The sequence below is a fragment of the Athene noctua genome, chromosome 2, assembly GCF_965140245.1.
Source record: "Athene noctua chromosome 2, bAthNoc1.hap1.1, whole genome shotgun sequence".
In the NCBI taxonomy this organism is placed as follows: domain Eukaryota; kingdom Metazoa; phylum Chordata; class Aves; order Strigiformes; family Strigidae; genus Athene; species Athene noctua.
In genome coordinates this window covers 160,421,251-160,439,808 of record NC_134038.1, presented here as the reverse complement: position 1 = coordinate 160,439,808, position 18,558 = coordinate 160,421,251, and the positions used below count along the sequence as shown (strand labels likewise).

General features: G+C 40.8%; 2 protein-coding genes across 8 annotated transcripts in view; one reads left to right on the top strand and one right to left on the bottom strand.

Moving 5' to 3' along the window:
- Positions 1-219: 219 nt before the first annotated feature.
- SEC61G (SEC61 translocon subunit gamma) lies at positions 220-4,141 on the top strand. 4 transcript variants are annotated; one of them, XM_074900886.1, is made up of 5 exons: positions 270-287; positions 1,552-1,679; positions 1,774-1,873; positions 3,080-3,182; positions 4,032-4,141. In XM_074900886.1, exons 3-5 carry the CDS (start codon positions 1,780-1,782, stop codon positions 4,039-4,041), a joined length of 207 nt encoding a protein of 68 aa, XP_074756987.1. In that variant the 5' UTR covers positions 270-287; positions 1,552-1,679; positions 1,774-1,779; the 3' UTR covers positions 4,042-4,141. The 4 variants fall into 4 exon arrangements, with proteins under 4 accessions (XP_074756985.1, XP_074756987.1, XP_074756988.1 ...); XM_074900885.1 differs by lacking the exon at positions 270-287 and adding an exon at positions 358-501; XM_074900884.1 differs by lacking the exon at positions 1,552-1,679 and having other exon boundaries at positions 220-287.
- A 138-nt stretch (positions 4,142-4,279) lies between these two features.
- TPK1 (thiamin pyrophosphokinase 1) overlaps positions 4,280-18,558 on the bottom strand; it is a 320,623-nt gene continuing 306,344 nt past the window's right edge. For all 4 annotated transcript variants that reach the window (XM_074900881.1, XM_074900880.1, XM_074900883.1 and 1 more), the window contains one exon: positions 4,280-5,672. In XM_074900881.1, coding sequence (XP_074756982.1) covers positions 5,554-5,672 — 119 coding nt within the window. In that variant the 3' untranslated portion in view covers positions 4,280-5,553. The remainder of the gene's footprint in view (positions 5,673-18,558) is intronic.

Here is an 18,558-nt window from a genome sequence, read left to right as displayed (position 1 = left end):
GGGCTGGGGGGGCTCCCCTGCCCCTGGCAACAGGCCCTGGCCAGCCACGGGGCCGTGTGGCTGCCTCGCCAGTGAGGAGGGGGGTGCCTGGGAACCAGAAAGGAAGGGGAAAAAAAGGGAGAAAGAAAACAACAAACCACCCCACCACCAACATCCCCCTTTTTCTTAAAACAAGGCCGCTCCGCCCCACCCCGCCCGGAAGCGGCGCGGCTGCGCGTACGCCGTGCGTGGTGACGTCACCTCCCCCAGCCGCTGTGCGACGTGGCCTTCGCCCGGCGGCGCAACTGGTAAGAGCCGTGCGGGCACCCCCGGCCTGTCCCCTGCCCTGCCCTGTCGTGCCCTGCCCTGCCCAGGGGCGCCCCGCGGCCGGAGAGCCCCGTCAGGGAGCCGTTGGGGGCGCTGGGCCGGCCTCCCCCGGCGGGCTGCGGGAGTCCCTTGGAGCGAGGCCGGCGGGATTTGGGGAGCTGGGTCAGGCGGGGCGGCCCGGCCTCGGCCGCAGTGGTGAGGCGGGGGGAGTGGCAGGGAGACCTGAGGGGGCTGATGTTGGGGACGCTCTTCTCAGAGAGCCCCTGCTGATAAACGGCGGCAGGTCCCGCAGGCCGCATGTCCCGCGTGGGGTGGGCGCGCTGGCAGGGGCTGCTTTTGAGGGAGATTAGGCCGTGGTATTTTTGGAAGGCTGCCAGTCAGAGAGGGACCTGGGGGGGTTGATTGACAGCCGGCTGAACAGGAGCCAGCAGTGTGCCCAGGTGGCCAAGGAGGCCAACGGCATCCTGGCTTGTGTCAGCAATAGCGTGGCCAGCAGGGACAGGGAAGGGATCTGACCCCTGTACTCGGCACTGGTGAGGCCGCCCCTCGATGACTGGGTTCAGTTTTGGGCCCCTCACTCCAAAAAGGCCATTGAATGACTCGAGCGTGTCCAGAGAAGGGCAACGGAGCTGGTGCAGGGTCTGGAGCACAGGTCTGATGGGGAGTGGCTGAGGGAACTGGGGGGTTTAGTCTGGAGAAGAGGAGGCTGAGGGGAGACCTCATCGCCCTCTGCAGCTCCCTGAGAGGAGGGTGCAGAGAGGGGGGATGAGTCTCTTGAACCAAGGAACAGGCGATAGGACAAGAGGGAATGGCCTCAAGTTGCACCAGGGAAGATTTAGACTGACTATTAGGAAGTATTTCTTTCCAGAAGGGGTTGTTGGGTGTTGGAATGGGCTGCCCAGGGCAGGGGTGGAGTCCCCATCCCTGGAGGGGTTGAAGAGTCGGGTTGACCCAGCGCTGAGGGATCTGGTGGAGTTGGGAACTGTCAGTGTGAGGTTAATGGTTGGACTGGGTGATCTTCAAGGTCCTTTCCAACCTAGACAATTCAGTGATTTCCCTTGGTGCTCGCCAGCCCTCCAGCAGCCTCTGGCTTGGGGTTTCTTGAAACGGGTGACTTTTGCCTGTTCAGATGCTTTCAGTAGCGCTCTCAGAAACACAGTGTAGGACAGAAGCTGAAAGCAGGCTGTGTTGGAGGTGTTGCTTTCCTCTTCTGTGCTGAAAGGCAAAACTTCATATTTTTTGCAGGCAGTGGTGGGCCTTCATGTTCATGTATTGATACAGTGTCTTTATTTTCTGCAAAGTGGAAGTATCCTCTAAAGTCTACTTATGTTGGAACATTATATTTTAATTTATATTAAGTCTTTACAAATTCTGTAAGTAACTGCTCCTTATGCTTCTATAATTAAAAATTTCTCCTTTTCGGTATATATGTGGCACCACTAATACTAAATCCATTCATCTTCACAGGTAGTCATGGATCAGGTAATGCAATTTGTGGAACCCAGCCGTCAGTTTGTAAAAGACTCTATACGACTTGTTAAAAGATGCACCAAGCCTGACAGGAAAGGTAAAACACACAATAAACCAGAACACAATCCTTATTTCATCTTATATCTTACCATGTATCTTTCCATGTGTCACTTCTGTTGTTTTGTTTGTTGTCAAGGTTTCTCAGCTTCCAATGTGAGGTCTTAACTTGAGCAATTGTCCAAATGTTATTTGGTTTATGGTTCTGGATATAATAAACTTGAATGCATCCTTTTATGGTGTGTACGGAGGTGTGTGAGTGGAACTAAAACACATGAAACAGGCAAAGTAGTTAAAATTAGCAATTTTAAGACAGGCAAGTAATAATTTTCACGTGTTAGGTAAACTAATCTCTGAAAAACTTGGGTGCACTTTTCAAAGACATGCAGCAGTCAAAGTTTGACTGATTGCAGTTAACCTGAGGGAAATTCTGGAGAAAACTTTTTGTTATGTGACCTTGGAGGAAATGCATCATTTTTGGAGACTGGAAAGGAGCTTGGATTGCTTTTTGCAGTGCCTGTTCAGTACTTTGTAGCTGTCAGTGACTGCCTGATTGGGACAGGAAGAACTTTGTTGCTGAAAGTATAGAAGAGGTTTCTGAACTGTCTCAAAGACATTAGAGAGAAGCTATAACTACAACCAGGGTCCAACTGGTTGTCCTTAATGGTAGTAGTTACGATGCTTTATTCACATGTGCAGGGTGAAGTTCACTGACGTCTTTTGAGATCAGTAAGGAACTTCATTCACTGACTGGCAGGGTTATGAGGGGTTGTTGACTTAGTCCACTTCAGGTTGCTTCTTAACATAATTGAGACTATCACTTAAGTGCTTGACTTTTGAGGGAACTTAAGATGATGTCTTCCTGTGACAAACATTAATTCAGCTTTTCAGTTTCTGATATTGTATTGGTGATTATTTTCAGGGCTTGTAGGGATATGAAGGAAAGCTAATGGAATACATGTTCCATGAATTGTTATGGACTGTGGGTATTTTTGATTCTGCTTATTATTTAAAAAACCTTAGATCTGCCATGCTTTGTGGAAAACAGCATCTTCTCTCTTAGTCTCATCTGTTTTCTGAAAAGGTGGATTTGTTTCTCAGTGTCAATGCAGTTTGCTTTTGAACTTCTTCCTGTGTTAACATTACCATTTTCTAAAGAGAGCTCTCTCCTATGGTCACTGTAGTGCACATCTCCTGTATGGCATACATGAGGCTTCCTAGACTAAATTTTTTTTTCTTTTTGCAGAGTTCCAGAAGATAGCCATGGCAACAGCAATAGGCTTTGCGATAATGGGATTTATTGGTTTCTTTGTCAAATTGATCCATATCCCAATCAACAATATCATTGTGTAAGTAAATACGACCTTCAATTTCATTAAATTCTACATTCATTTTTACCTGCTCAGTTTGAGACAGAGGATGTTAGTGAGCCCTGTGGGATCCATGTTGCTTCTGTATCTGTGCATTTCACATGTTAGTGTAATATGGCAGGTATTGCTTGATTCAGAGGACTTGATCGAGAAGTAGGTTATTAATTTAGCATGCCACAAAATATTAGGAGCGTACTTCAGGGTTTTTTTGCGTATTCTGCTTCAAAACTGAATGTCAAAGACTTTGATTTCCAGTTCTGCGGTGTGTGTTTGACCACAGAACACTTAAGTTATTTGCATCTTACTTACTGTTTCCAGTTTATCATTGGTTATCCAAAGTAAATGCATGGGTGGTAAGGTAGAGAAAAGTGAGTGATTGTGCTGGAAGATGACAGGGCTCAGAACAAAGTTGGTCTCGTTTCATTTATGGAGTGCTAGATATGCTTGAAACTTTATGTGTAAAGTTTCTGTAAAATACCTATTGGAGTGGACGTTGCAGCTTGAAAAACTTGCCCATTAAGTTGACTGGCAGCCATGGTACTGTCCGATTAACACTACCAATTAAAACTCTTGATTGCCCAGAGCTGATGCAATCCCTGTCCTAGCACTTGAGCAGGTTAAATACTGTCCCATGACTGTGACATGTGGCTTGCTTATACCTCTAAGAGTGGTCCTCTAGGACCTAGAGAAATGTTTGAAAATAGGGGATAAGCTGTAACTGTAGTAATGTTTGTCCTAACAAGGCACTGGTGGGAGGATGAATTAGACTTCAGATGGGATCTGATCACACTTGATTAGCTGAAACTGATTACTTTGCTCTCTCAACAGAGGCGGCTGAATATTCATCATGAAGAACAAGACGTTGTGACACTTGCTGCAAAGACTTCACAGCTTTAACTTGTTTGCTATTAAACAAGCTCAGTTTGGGTTTTCAGACATTCTTGTCATCTGATTCCTTTTTATTCCTCTGTATGTGATCATACTTGTCTACATGACAGGCTTTTTTTTTTTTAGTAGTAGTAGAGTGGGTGTTTTGTTTTGTTTTGTTACTACTTTCAACTGTAACAGAATTGGGTAGGATGGGACCTTGGGAGGAGGTCTCTAGTCCAGCCTCCAAGGGTAACAACTGTACAGCCTCTCCAGAAGCTGTTCCAATGCTTAATTTACTGCTAGTAAATTAATTCACTGCTTGGTAAACAGCATTGTTCCAGCAAAAGTAGGCAGCAAGAAAACAGCATTACTGTGTCCTCCACAGTGGTAATTTAAAAGTCTATCAACTGGAATTCTTGTCATGAATTTCCAGAATCACTGTTATTATCCCAAAATCCTTTCTGCATTTGGAAGTCCTGTTAGGTTATTTTATGTAAATGACTGGAAAAACAACTCCATTAAATGAAGAACTTGCATTGCCTGTCCTGATCCCGATGGCATAGTTAAGAAAGCCAAACTTAGTTAGTTACTAAGATGTACAGTTTGAGGTTAATTTAGTTGCCAGAGATAGTAAGCAGTCCTTCAGTGAATCAACAACTTGCTCCCACTGTTGAACAGGGTATACAACTGATTTGGATACTGGTTCTGTAAGACAACTGCACATTGAATTATGAAGGGCTCTGAATTTGTTGACCTGGAAGCTTCCATTATTAAATGACTGAATGTTTTAATTTTAAAAAATAAGCTTGCAAAAACTGGTAGGTGCAATGCTCTTCCTCAGATAGAGATTAAGAAATTTATATTTCACTCCAAAAAGCTTGCAGAAGTTACAGTGCTACTTCTATTACAGACTTAAAAGCACTGGGAAATCTGATATTGGTATTACAGCAAAACTGAAGCTTCTTCAGCATACAAACTTGCTTTGTAAGTAGAAAAGTTCAATTATTACTCTTTTGAGAAACCTTCACCAGCACCTACATATGCTACAAACTAGGACAGAAAAATGAGATTAACTGCTCTTAGTGCTATCACCTTTTAATGTAGTTATGCTATGTGCAACTGTGTACTGTATTTCCTTCTGGCAAAAGGAGAAAAAATAGTTCAGTATTGGAATAAAATGCTTCTGAAAAATAGTCTGAACTAACCAGATAAGCAGTAGCAGTTTCTTTATATTCACTTCTGTTGTGATTGTATTGGGTGGTAGCTCATGTGTCTTCTGATTAAGTAGAGTGAGGTACTAGAATGAAGTACTCAGTTATTGCTACTAATCTTGATTTGATCTCAACCAACTTTTTATTTCAGACCTGTTTTCCATTCAGTACATAAAATCAATGCCTGCTTATATCTTTTGGAACAGCTTTACTGTCTGAATTCAGCAGATTGGAGTTGAGTCAGATCAGAATGGCAGCTGTAGCTGATGTTATCTTTTGATAGCCATTGTCCACAGCAAAGGCTTGTCTGTCTCAATGGTCACAATGCCAGAGCCATCATAGGTGTTGGAGGTACTGACGAGTGCCCCAAACTTCAGCAGCTGGTTACCTAGGAAAAATAAGTAAAGAGATTTAGTGGTACTCTTGAAACAAATGCAGTGATGTACATTTATTGTTGTAAGGACTGCTGCTCCTGCAAAGAGGAAAAAACCCAGCTGAGTAAATCTAACCCAGATAAACAATATCTAAAATAGCTATGCTAAATATTAATTAGAAGGCTTGTATGAGACTATACAATGACCTGTAGAGGGAATAAATTAATACATAATCCCCAATTAGCATTTTGAGTTTACAGCAGATTATTACAAAAGCAGATTGTCAAATGTTACCCAGAGTGAGTTTCACATCTGGAATCTTGTATTTTTTAGCATCAGCTTAAGTACCAGTGCTACATGAGGTACTAAAAGTAAAACGAAGCAGAGGATCTTGCTGTGGTTCCAAATGTGGGATTTGCTTTAGCTCAGCAACAAGCCTATAATCTCTTTAAATGTGAACAGTTCTGGAGCAAAGGCCAGCGCTTAAAAGTGATGATATTTAACAACTTCCGAAATAAGTGACTTTTCTTCTATTGCATACCTAGTGAGGTAGGTGTCCATGTGCCTTAGAAACCAAGTGCCATTACTCTAACAAACAGCTAATGTCAATTTTATGAGAGTTTAACACAGCTAACAGCGCAATTGTAATGACAATTTTGAAATATTCTTGGAAGTTTTAAACAACCATTCTGTATTGGTTTAGCTGACATGTTTTAAGGGTTACAAAGACTTCCTACAAGCTGAGACCAAAGATACAAGCTGCCCTTAAACCAAAAAATGCAGTTTCTAACTTATTTTCCATTTTCTCCCTTTTGGAGATAGCATTGCTTCTATTTTGCAAACATATAAACTTCCCCAAAGGTGCTTTAACACTAGTCAGTTCTGTGTCAGTCCTTACTCATATAAAGGTCCTGAGTAAGAACTCTAAGACTATCCTTTGTTTTAGTCCGTAAAACCAGCCAACTGACAGCTCTTATTCACTGGTGCCAGGGAGTTACATTCCCATGGAGGATACAAGGAAAGCTGCAGCTGGGGAGAACTGTTCAGGCAGATTTGCAAGTGTGCGGCCTGTCAGAATTTCCAAATAGTGCAATAATAGTGAAGGAAGAATCGTCTGGATTTTCTATCAAGCAGCCCACTGCAAATGGAGGTCTCCCTGTGATCAGGAAGTGTGCAAAACAACATACTAAACTCTTAATTTTTGTGATTTGCACAGGACGCAAATACTCAGATCATGGATGTGAACACGGGCTACAGTAAACGGGTATGGTAATATATTATTACAATGCATGTTACACTGTCCACCCATTGTTGAAGGCTGCACAGGAGGAATTGATCTTGCCAGGCTGTATGGCTTGAAAGTGAGAGATGAGAGTCTGACAAAAGGCAAGACATACACTGTGGTTCAGTGTCTTTTCTGCCAAATCTGTACTTGCTGCTACTTGTTCCTGCTCCCACTCTTGTTAGCCTGCAATGAACTGAAGAGAAGGTTTTAGCTGCTATCTGGTTGAAGTAACTGCCGAGTTTCACTACTGCTTTAAACTGAAGAGTCCTGCCACTTGAATCTCTCAGGGGGTTGGAGCATAACTGCAATGCAGTACAGAAGTTCAGAAAAGAGGAAGAAAAATTACTGTACTAAATCAATTATGTACCTAAAATAAGGATGCTAGATTCTATCAGGATGATTTTTAGACACACAGCAGTGCTAGGCAGGCTCCTAGACAAATGCCAGGAGGGAGTTTTGTGTTTGCCTTTGGAAGAGACTGCAGAGGCTGATGCACTGGACTGAGTTGCCAGAGAACGCAGATTTCACCCTTTGCAGGTAAACAGGTCATTTAATGAAGATGAGGTAAAACACAGGCAGAGCTCCCTTTGTAAAAATACTCCCAAAATACTGTGTTAAGTGTTGTGGTCAAGTTACGAATGTTTCCAGTCAGTTTTAAGCAGGAAAGAACCTTAAATTGTTTAAATTATTTGTTGACACAAAAATGATCCATTTTTGGTTACTATATATTGAAGCTTGAAGGTGGAGGGAGGAAGAGCTTTGTGGATCGACTCTTCTGTATAAACCCACTCATTTAGTATCATTTATTGCTTCTTGTGAAGACTGTCAGAATAATTCTTAATGTTTCAGCTTTGCATATGAAAAAACGGCTCTGTAGAAGGCAAGAATTAACAACAACATGGCAGCTTAATGAAACAAAATCTAAAGCAGTATTTCTTCATGCATAAAACTAAGTGAAAATCTTGCCTTTTTTTTTTTACATAAAAAGTTCTTGCCCACTAGATGGAGCCTTTTATCTTTACCAGATTTTCTGCTGCACAAGGATCACAGTTTGAAATGTTGAAGTGAAAAAACAAAAAAAAATCCCTATAAAACAGTACTGCTGATTCACGTGGCTCAAATGGACCAATTCCAAGTACTTGGTTTCACAACCAGCCAACATTTCAACTAAATTAAAAATGCATGCTATCCATTCAATAAGTGAACAGTAATAAATGTGAAAAACTAGGTTTAAGACAGTAAAGGAAGTAAGAGGATGTATATACCTACTGCTTCTAGGAAAACATCTGCTGTGTCATGCATTATGATGTGAAGTTTACAAGGTCAAAGAAGTGGGAAGTTTTATCAATTCACACCTGATCCATTCCCTTTTTTTAAATGGCTCTTATTCTTGTTAACAAGAGCTTATGTCTTGGGAAAAAACACTTATAAAAAAAATCCCCGTTCTTGCTGTTGAGATTTCTTTTATGAAGTGCATTCCTTTTTATTTTCTAATATTTAGCATGTATAGTTTTGATGGATACCAAAAATTATTTTAATAAAGGATTTCACATTGTGATTTTTTTTAAAAAAATCTAAATTACAAAAACCCTAGGATTTCTAGAATGCTCTAATTAAATTTTATTTTGAATCACTGAAATAATTCTTTTAGACAAATCTTTTGTTTTTAATGAGAACCTTCAAGAGCTGATTTATCTGGTTGGATAAAACCAGAAGTGATTCATTGAAAACAACCCCCCTCTTCCAGCAGTGCTAGACATTTTTTATCCCTGAAGTTTTTCTTAGTGCTTTGGTTCCAGTCAAACTGTGTTTAGTGATAATAGGCTGTTGATGAGAAAACTACCCAGCTCCTCCAATGTAGCTATTTCATTATTCCTCATCTGTAAAGTCATCCTGTCTCAGGGGCCCTGAGCCTAGGTGGCCATGCCTTCAAGAAAACCCATGGGGGCCATGAGTGATTACATGAGAAGGCTGCAAAGTAGTAGTTCTATGGTGTCGTTTTGAAGTCTGACAACTGTGGACTTCAAATGCTACTCTTGCCTTTTTTTGGGAAAAAAACCCCCAAACCCAACAAAATAAATAAATCTATTATGAGACAGGTTTTTATGGTGTGCTCAGCGTTCTGATCAGTAACGAAAGATTGTCATTTCTGTCTGATGAATTGCAACATATCACTAACTCAGACATAAACATGGTCATGGGCAGGGCTTATTTTGATGTGGTAGTGGAATCTTCTCCTAGTTTTTATTTTGTTTAGCAGGTGGTTGAATCTGTCAGGGTTTGAGAGTGTTGGAAATAATTTAGAGAAGATATCTGAGGGCTCACATGTGAGCTTCCCAAAGGAGCATAATCACAGAGATCATTATTTCTTAGACATCTCTTTTGCTGAACAAATTATATGATAAAGGAGGTCTCATTAATGCCAAGACTGCCCATTTCCACTATTTTATTGCTTTTATTGCTCATCTTTTGATACTTTTTTTTTTTTAAACACACAATTGTAAGGATGCCATGTGGAAAATTTTAATCTCAGATGTAAGCTTTTGAAAACTGATGAATCTTATGGCTGCCAGAACACTTGGAAATGCTAACAAAATGCACCCTTGTAAGTAATCAAGCTATATAAAAAACCAAACAAAACCCCCCAAATCTGAAAATGTATTTTAAAAATTGTTATCATATTTATACCTCTACTGTGGTTGGGAGTTTTATTTTTTACTTAATGGTACAGAAAATGAGACCTCAGCTTTGCTTGCAATGTGTTCACTGTCGTGCTGCAGGCTTTCAGCCTGGAAACGGAGAAATAGTGTGGAGTAATTGTAACTAGATTGGGTCTCATCATGTTAGGTGCTGCAAAAACATTAACTCTCAGTATCAGGTTATTCCTCTTAATAACGGTATTCATGATCTAGTAGACTTACAAACATTATTTCTATGACTTCATTGTACTATTTAGGATACTTAAAGTTCAGTCCAGCAGAAGAGAGCTTATATCAAGGTCTCATGCACATCTTGTAAACTGCACTTAAGCAGGACTTGAGGGAGGCACATACAGAGAAAAAGCTGCTTCTTAAACATATCATATATGGCAAAAGCAAATTATGCCATTAATTTGAAAGGCTTAATTGAACAAGCAGGCCCTCTGGTTATTCCTACATCTGTCCCAAAGCCACAGCGAAATCTGGACAGCTGAGAGAGAGGCTTTTAACCACAGTATCTAATGGTCATGCTGGAAGAGGAGTTCACGAGGTGCAAGTCCTTCCTTAGCAAGGCGCAGATTTAGTGAAGGAAGTGATTTTGGTGTGAGAATGGCCCAACGCTCACGCCTCATGTCTGTTATCCGAAGACACGGAGGCAAATGGAAACATTTTGGAAAGCCCATGAATGCAGCGGTGTAGCACAAATGTCCCCACCTCATGGGATTTCACCAGCAAGTCAGGGTCTTACTAGTATTACCAGCAATGACTGAGAACAAAACACTGTCACGATAAGTATGTCCTACATAGATACTGTGATGTCTATACTATGATTACTTTTCTCAGCTGTGTGTCTCAATTACTTCCTGAAATAGGTAAAGTTACACCTTGCTGGTTTCCACCACTGAAAATAGAAATAGCTACAGGAATACAAGCTGATTGCCACTGCTGGCATGGATGTTTGGAATATCAAAATAATTAATTATTAATTAAAAGCCTTATTATAGTGAATGTAATCCTCTTCCCCCTAGGCAAATGCTGCATCAAAATGATAGAAAATTAAGATCAATAAGCTGAAACACAAGTTAAAGTGAAATATTGAATTACCATTTGGTATCCTATTACGGTTTATCTGGAGAGGATTTCCCTGAAGTTCTGTGTTAGGAGCAAAATCTGCATTTAAATGGAGATGCATTAGTAACGCATGAGCTAGTACTTTGCAGGTCACCCTGTGTCTGCAGAACAGCAGCATTAATTTTGCTATTTAAAAATAAAAACCAAATGGTTTATAGACTGATTTTCCTTTCCTTCTTCCTAGTTTTACACTTGTGGTTAGACTGACTTCACTGGAGTTAATCTTGATTTACACTGATGGATACAAAGGAAAAATTGGGTCCTTGATCTCTGTGCAGTGGGAACTGCAAAACTGGAAGTCGCAAATAACAGTAATTTACAATAAAACACGCACTATTTTCAATACTGACACAACACAGAAGTACCATAAAGACTTGCCGAGTCTGCTGGGAGGGGACAGGCTAGCCTATCATGGCACAGATCCCCTCAGGGCCGAAAGAAGTTTTGAATAAGCAGAGACTGCACTGAGCAATTTTCATTGTAAACTATTGTAACTTTTAATATCTGTTTTTGTAGCACAGAACAATGGTTTTGTAATCTCAACAGATTCGTATGAACGGGCTCACAAAAGCATTGAGAGGATACGGGGTGAAGGGGGCCCAGCAGGCAGGACCAAGTTGTTATTCCACTGGATCAGATGCTGGCAAAGACTCCGGGCAGGGGCTCTGCAGCACAGGCTGCCTGGCCTCACATCGGTGGGAACGCAGGAGGTGACAACAAAAGCACTGGCTGGCAAGGTTTAATGATTTAGTTTAAAAAGAGAGAAAAATATGTTAACAGAACTGTGTGTTCTACCCTGGCTAGAAACCACCCATGTTGGGTGAGCCTTCAGAAATGCAAATGGCTGTCAGAAGTTTACACATTTATTTCCAGTACACATATTTTTTCTACATATTTTTTCCAGCTTTGTAATCATGGTAGTACTGTAAGAATAGCTTGAACTCCTCCTGTCATATCACCTGCTTGGTGGCAATTTAAAATGATAAGCCGATAAAAATGATGCCAAGAAGTTGAGCACTTCCTACACTAATGTCTCTGCTGCTACTGCTCCTTCACCAAAACCAACAAGAAACATTAACTGCAGGAAGTTCTACGGCTATTAGCAGCATTTTAGTACTACTAACAAGATACGCTCCAGTGTCTGTTCAAAATCACTTTAGCCTCTTAATTAAAGTGGCCTGGAAAGTCTGACACGGAAACTGTATATACTATTTTCAGTAGTGCCTCTCCCATCTAGGTATGATAAAGCTGTACTAATACTACAATAGTAGAAGTGATTTACCAAAAATGTAAGTATAAAAAAAGAAAGTCAGTGAACTAGCTGGTCTGGAAGATTTTTTCACTAAGCTAAAGGCAAAGCCAGGCCATGAAGCAATTTAGAGAATTTAGTTTAGCCAGTAAGAAGCAGTGTGTTTACTTCATTTTTGATGCTTTCCAGTAAGTTTGTATAATGTTTATCAAACTACCTACAACTCTGAGGGGATGTACAAGTGACAGGTACTATTAATAATAGTGGTAGGGCACTGAAGAAACAGCTGCAGAAATAAAATACAGCTTCAGTTTGACAGTCACTACTGTAGAGATCTTGCATATAATCTAGACAAAATAACTTGTTGCTATTTTGGTCTATCTCTGCTTTGTGTTGTGAGATAGAGAACGTTATTCTCATGGGAAAAAGGGGCAAGAGTAATGCTGAGCTGCATCAGCTAATGAATTGTCTTAGTTATAAACATCCATAAGACACCTCATAGTGCACATCATCCTATTACGCTGCCATGCTTTAGAGACATCAGCTAGTCACACAAAGCTGAGAATGCCAATCTGTTACAACACAGAAACCCAAGATTAGCTAAAAACAATGGCGTTCTGTCTTGGTATGTAGGTCTGAAGCTCTGGTTTGACATGACGGCAAATAACCTAAAAGTACTTGCTATTTTGAAAGCCGCTACACCGCCAAGTTGATATGATTCATCTAATGGTGAAAACCACTGAATTTGTTAAAGGAAGATAGCCGAATGATCCTAGCAAATAACCACACGCAGGGCTGCAGAAAGGAGTGAAATTCCCCCTACATTCCTCATGACTGGGTCGTTGGAGACAGGGAAGAGAGATGGGAGAAGATGGAAGAGAGGCAATCTTTTTCTGACACAAACCTCAGGGCTAGTAGACTATGTCCATGTGCTCAGGCTTTGAACAGCTTGGCACCAGAAAGCTTTTCAACGCAACCAGATCCAGGACTGACCTTGATCAACATCTTGCCTCTAGCTACAGTCATTTTCCCACACTTCATATGAAGATGAAAAAAACCGCCCTCCCACAGAAACCTATCTATCCTTCAATGAGTTTTTGAGTGCGATATTAGTTAACCAGAACACATAGTTAATTATTTTTCTCTTCTGTTCTTTGGAATTCTGATAAATCCTGTCACATTTAGATTCATAAACTCACAAGAGGCGGCAGTAAGAGAGGATTTTTAAAACACATGCATAATATAAGTCTTACAGCTTCTGTGTGGTACCATTGTTCCCATTGTTTGCAAAAATGTGCAGATAAAATGATTATTCTTGTAACGTCCAAACAGGGCCTGTAGCTGAAAATATGGGTATATGGATATTTGCTCATTTGGGTTAAAGGATTTTGTTCATCTGCTCCACGGAGAAGAAGAGCAGCACTGCCATAAACACTGCACAACGGTCTCAGCCAACCTCTTCTACTGCCTACCAGTGCGTAGGAAGAGTCCCCAATGTCAAGTCTGCCATCAAATTTAGCACTGCTCTGCTTTCCTTTCTCTGTGGTGGGGATGTGATTTTCCTAAGGGAGTTGATCTAAAGCCAGTCCCTAGCCAGCCCTGGAAAACAACTTTAAGCAGGCTAGATTCTTCTCATCACTGCTGCCAGCACTAGCTCAGTTCCATATCCAGAGTCCTGTTCTGCTGCACAAGTTGCTCTGTCACTGGGCTACAGTGCCAAAATTAAATTAAATATAATTTGACAAAGCTCCGTAAAGGCTCAGTCCTTAACTCCAGCTTCTGCCGTGTTTTGTAGGGGCGGGAAGCAGAGCAGCCGGACGGGAGCGGCCTGGAAGCAGTGTCTGCGGCAGAACAAAGGTGGCTGTACACAACGTGCAATGTTAGGATAGTGAAGATCAAAGCAGATCTTCTGAACTCTGGGATGGTTTCAACATATTGCAGATTTAAAACCTTCCCCCCCAAGTCCAGCCCCCACCAGATCTGACCCAGACCATGGCTGCTCCGTTCCGACTCGTAGGTGGCCCCAGGAGCCAAACATGTGCCGCAGACTCCCTCCACCACCAGCTGCAGAGCTTCCTGCCCCCAGACCTCATGGCAATGAAGCTGCCAGACCAGACAGGCCATTAAACTGTGCCAGAACAGTGGATCTGGTGCTCGCAGAGCTCCTCCGACCACAAGGAAGCAAACAGTTGCCTCCACCGCTGAGCGCTGGTCAGGGTGCAAAGCAAGCTGATCCCTTCCGTGTGCCCTGCCACACCGCACCCCAGGGCAGCTGGCTGCACAGGCCTGCAGAGGGCAAGGGCATCACCAGGCTGGAATCCAAGCAGCAGCCCCTCTTAGCTATTAGCACTTTATTACAAATAAGTGACTTTGATCAAATTAAATCCCTGGCAAATAATTTTACTATGCAAGCTTTAATAGCGAACGGCACCATTTCCTAAGAGTTTTATGGAAATAGGATATTACATTTACATGGAAAATGAAAAGAACAAACTAGAATATTCATCCTTATGCACAAAAGGCATCATCAATAAAGCAGCTGTGCTTTTGTCTAAAACGTTTCTCTGGAAGTGGGTAATTATTATTTAAAAAACCCACACTGATCTGCTCCTGACAGCTCACAAGGTACATGTTCATCTACTTGCTCTCCCTGACAGCTGATCTATTCTGAGCACAGGTGACTAACTAATAAAATCTATTATACTTCTAATAGAAAAGTAATTCCATTTATCTTCACCCTTCCTAGCAGCACTGCTTCCTTTCACTGTGTTGGGGTGGGATGCTGTAAGAAATTTCTAAAATGTGGTTATTTTCACCCCTACAATTGCTATGCATTACTTATAATTTTAGATTGCTTTGCTTTCTTCAGGAAAAACAATTAGACACAGATAATATCACCCTGAGGATGAAGCAAAAGCAATTATTTCTGTTACAAAATGTCCCCCTAGATCTGCATGTGAACAACTAAGCTTTTTGATTTTTAATTTTATTACTTTGTCTTTCTGTTAACAAATAATTAATATGATTACTAGCACCCTATGTACCTCTAATGTCTATACTATTTCAATTATAAAGCTATTACTGATACTTACTAATTCTATTCCATTTATCTTCAAACTTGCATGGTAAACTTACAACATTTGTTGACACTCATGGAGCTATAGCTCCTCCAAACTCGCTTACAGGAATCAAGCAAAGTTTATCTGCTGCCACCCGTGAGACAGAACATGAAATTCAACAGGAGGCTGCAAACCACACTGGTTTTAGTTCAAAGTCATTCAATTGGATTAGATGTCTCTCCATGTACTCCAACAAATAAAGGATTTTTTTGAAATAGCGTTGCCCACTGTGTCTTTGCAATCTTCCTTCTTTCTAAGCTATAAAGTCAGCTTATTCTTTTTTTTTTTTTTTAAATTTCCAACAAAAATATAACTGATGACATAGCAAAGTCTGTTTTAGCCAGTAATACCGTTTGTTCCACTTCATCCACCATGAGAGCACTTTGCTTCAGAAAGAACATGGGAGTGATATCTGCCTCATACATAAATCAGTAAGTCAGTGAATATGGCTCATTTAAAGTTTTTCTCTGTTTGCTTTTACAGTCTTTTTTTTTTTGGATGCAAGATTCAGATTGGTTGTCGATGCTGCTGAATACAAACAGCTTCTATATAGTGTTTGTCCCCAAAATTAAAAAAGGGAGATTCATCATTAAAGACAAGTCCTATCTCATTGACTGTCAAAAGACTTTATTCGAGTGGAAAACTAGCTACTGAGGATCCTTTAGTTACTGATGCACTCTGGAAAAGTCTGATTGATTTCAAGTAATGATTTCCAATACGAACAATGCTCTTTGTGTTGGTGTGCTTCCTCCTCCTGACCTTTGAAAAGCCTTACCCTCCACACACACACACTTTTTGCAAACTGGCTAGCGATTCATCCTCCACATTCAGAAAGATGCCATGCACTTCCAGGCCCTGTGATTGTTAAGGATTCAATGGTTTGGGGGATATTTTCTCCTACTGCTTCTCCTCTAGTGAATACTGCCTTAGCAGGGCTATACCATGCTTTCTGCCCGGGCTCTGTGGAATTCAAGGCTTCTGCATTAATCATGCAGTGCCATGCCAGGTACTGCCCAGGCCAGGTGATGTAAGCTCTTGACCCTCAAATGCAGGGGCCGAATGCACTGCTAAATTAATGTAGTGCTACACAGTGCAGTCAAAGACATTAAAGTTTTAAGAGTGCAATTGATTATATGTAGTTCAACTTTCAAACACATTGGTCAAGATGGATTGCAACAGTCATGCTGTGGCACAGTGATGCATGTCAGCAGGCTCTCAGTTTTACAGTATGGAATGCTTGACATTGGCTTTTAACCTACCAATAAACCACCCCTAACACACTGCAAGAAGTAGGAAGAAAAAGGAATTACAAATCCAGAAGTCACATGTAAAATGAAAGACTAAGCCAAGTACATTACAGCTTGTCTACTTCTGCCAACACCAACTAATTTCTAGCACTTGGAGTTGAAAGACCATGATGGCTGCAATTACCAAGTAAGGAAAAACATCCTCAAACAGCACCTTTTTTTAGGCTGTAGGGAGCTTCCATAAAGTAAATCCAATTTATAGCCTGGGATGTTCCTTATCTCACCTGAAATTACTGTCATCTTCAAACACTTGTCATACCTCGCTAATTATCAGTGTCTGAACGGTATTGTAGGAGAAACTTTCCTATCAACAGCTAAGGAAGCCACCTTTCTGAATTGTATTTTGAACTCAAACTTATTAAATATGATTGGAACTTATTTGACATTGCTTTGCCCATCCTGGCCATTTGGCGTACCCAATGTTGTCTACTCTTCCTGGTTTGTAGTCACTTCACAAAACGTATGATACCTAGCAGAATTTCACAGACATTAACTATCTGACCTATTGTTTAAGATCATGCGATGTGAAATACTTTTTTATTTTGCAAACAGGGAAAATTTTACTGAAAATAAAATTATCTCAGAGGAAAAGCAAACTTTGCTAAAAATTACTATTAAAACATTTCTGTTAGTTCTAGAAACAATGATAGCAGCTAAAACTCCAATCTTTCTTAAAAGTATCTGAAGGATAAAAAATAGCACTGTAAAAGGTTTCTGATTAACCTGCCATCTACAGCAGACTAATATAACTTTTTAGAGGTGTGATGTAAGTTTTAGAAAAGGAAACAAGTACAGTTAAAAAAGATACGAGTGTGAGTATCTCTTAATTATTTCCTTTGTTGCTTCTAAATTTATTTTAACTAGGTATATTTGCTTAAAACTGTTGAAAATCCCAACAACATGAGTTTCTACTTTCAATAAGGCAGATCAATAATAAAACGCACAGTATTTCCAAATTTTAAATATTCCTTTAACTACTGCTATGGGGTTTCCTACCAGCAGTTTCAAGAAATCTGCTGCATAGTGCATTAAAAGATGGATGTATCTATGACTAATGCTCATAGGAAAAAATTAATATAGCTATGATGCTTTCATTTGAATTCTTCTATGCTCTACTATGTTCTACAACATCCAAGTGAAAAAAAAAAAAATAAATCTGTGATTACTATGTGCTTACAAAACAAGCAAAAGTACCTGAAAATATATTGACACATCTAAGGATTAGTCCTGGGATATTCCGATCAGAGTAGACACTTCTCATAATTAACCAAATGCAGAAGTCTCAAAGCAAGCGAAAGCTACAACTCTATTTCACCTCTTGGAGGAATGTGGAAATAGGCTCATATTCCTCCTACTATGCTAATTTTAGGAGTCTCTTGCTACGTATCACTACAAGACATCCAGTGATATGGAAGAGGCCAGTGTATCTCTGAGGTAATGCTCACAACCTAGAGATGTCTCATGCAAGCTTTGGACTCAACACTGAGCTTGGTGATCACTGAACTATTGTATCTATTTTATAATTTAAGGCATAGTCACCTATTAAAAGGTGTGTCTGTTATGGAATAGCAGCACTGCTCTTCTAGAAACTGGCAGTCTTGTTTTATGACCAGCAGAATAATATCATGTGCATGCCCACCACAATGCAGACTTCATGAGACCAAGGGGAAGTACTTTGCAGTGATCCTCAAAATTAGCCAGGAAGAAGGTCTGTAAGAGCTTAAACCTTACTGGAAGGTGGGTTTAGAAGACACCAAGTAAAACATGCACACTTCCAGGAAGAGCTGAAGAACTTTGCAAGGTCTTTACAGAACTGATATAGATGAGCCCTGCAGCAATGAGGTCAGTACATGGCAAGAGGTTTGTCATGTCATGTGCAAGAGTGAAACCTGGATGATACAGATTTCGAAGTACAGGGCTCATTTACAGGTACATAAGCAGAAAAGAGAGCAATAAAGTGTCAAGCCTAAAAGCCATGAGCCAAAATGTAGTTCTGTGACTTCTAACATCATTGTCAGCCAGGCAGATAAATCTCTGCATGCTGCTTTGAAAGGGTACCCATAAATAGTCATAGGATTCTCTGGCAAAGCCCAGGACCTTTAAGGAAGGC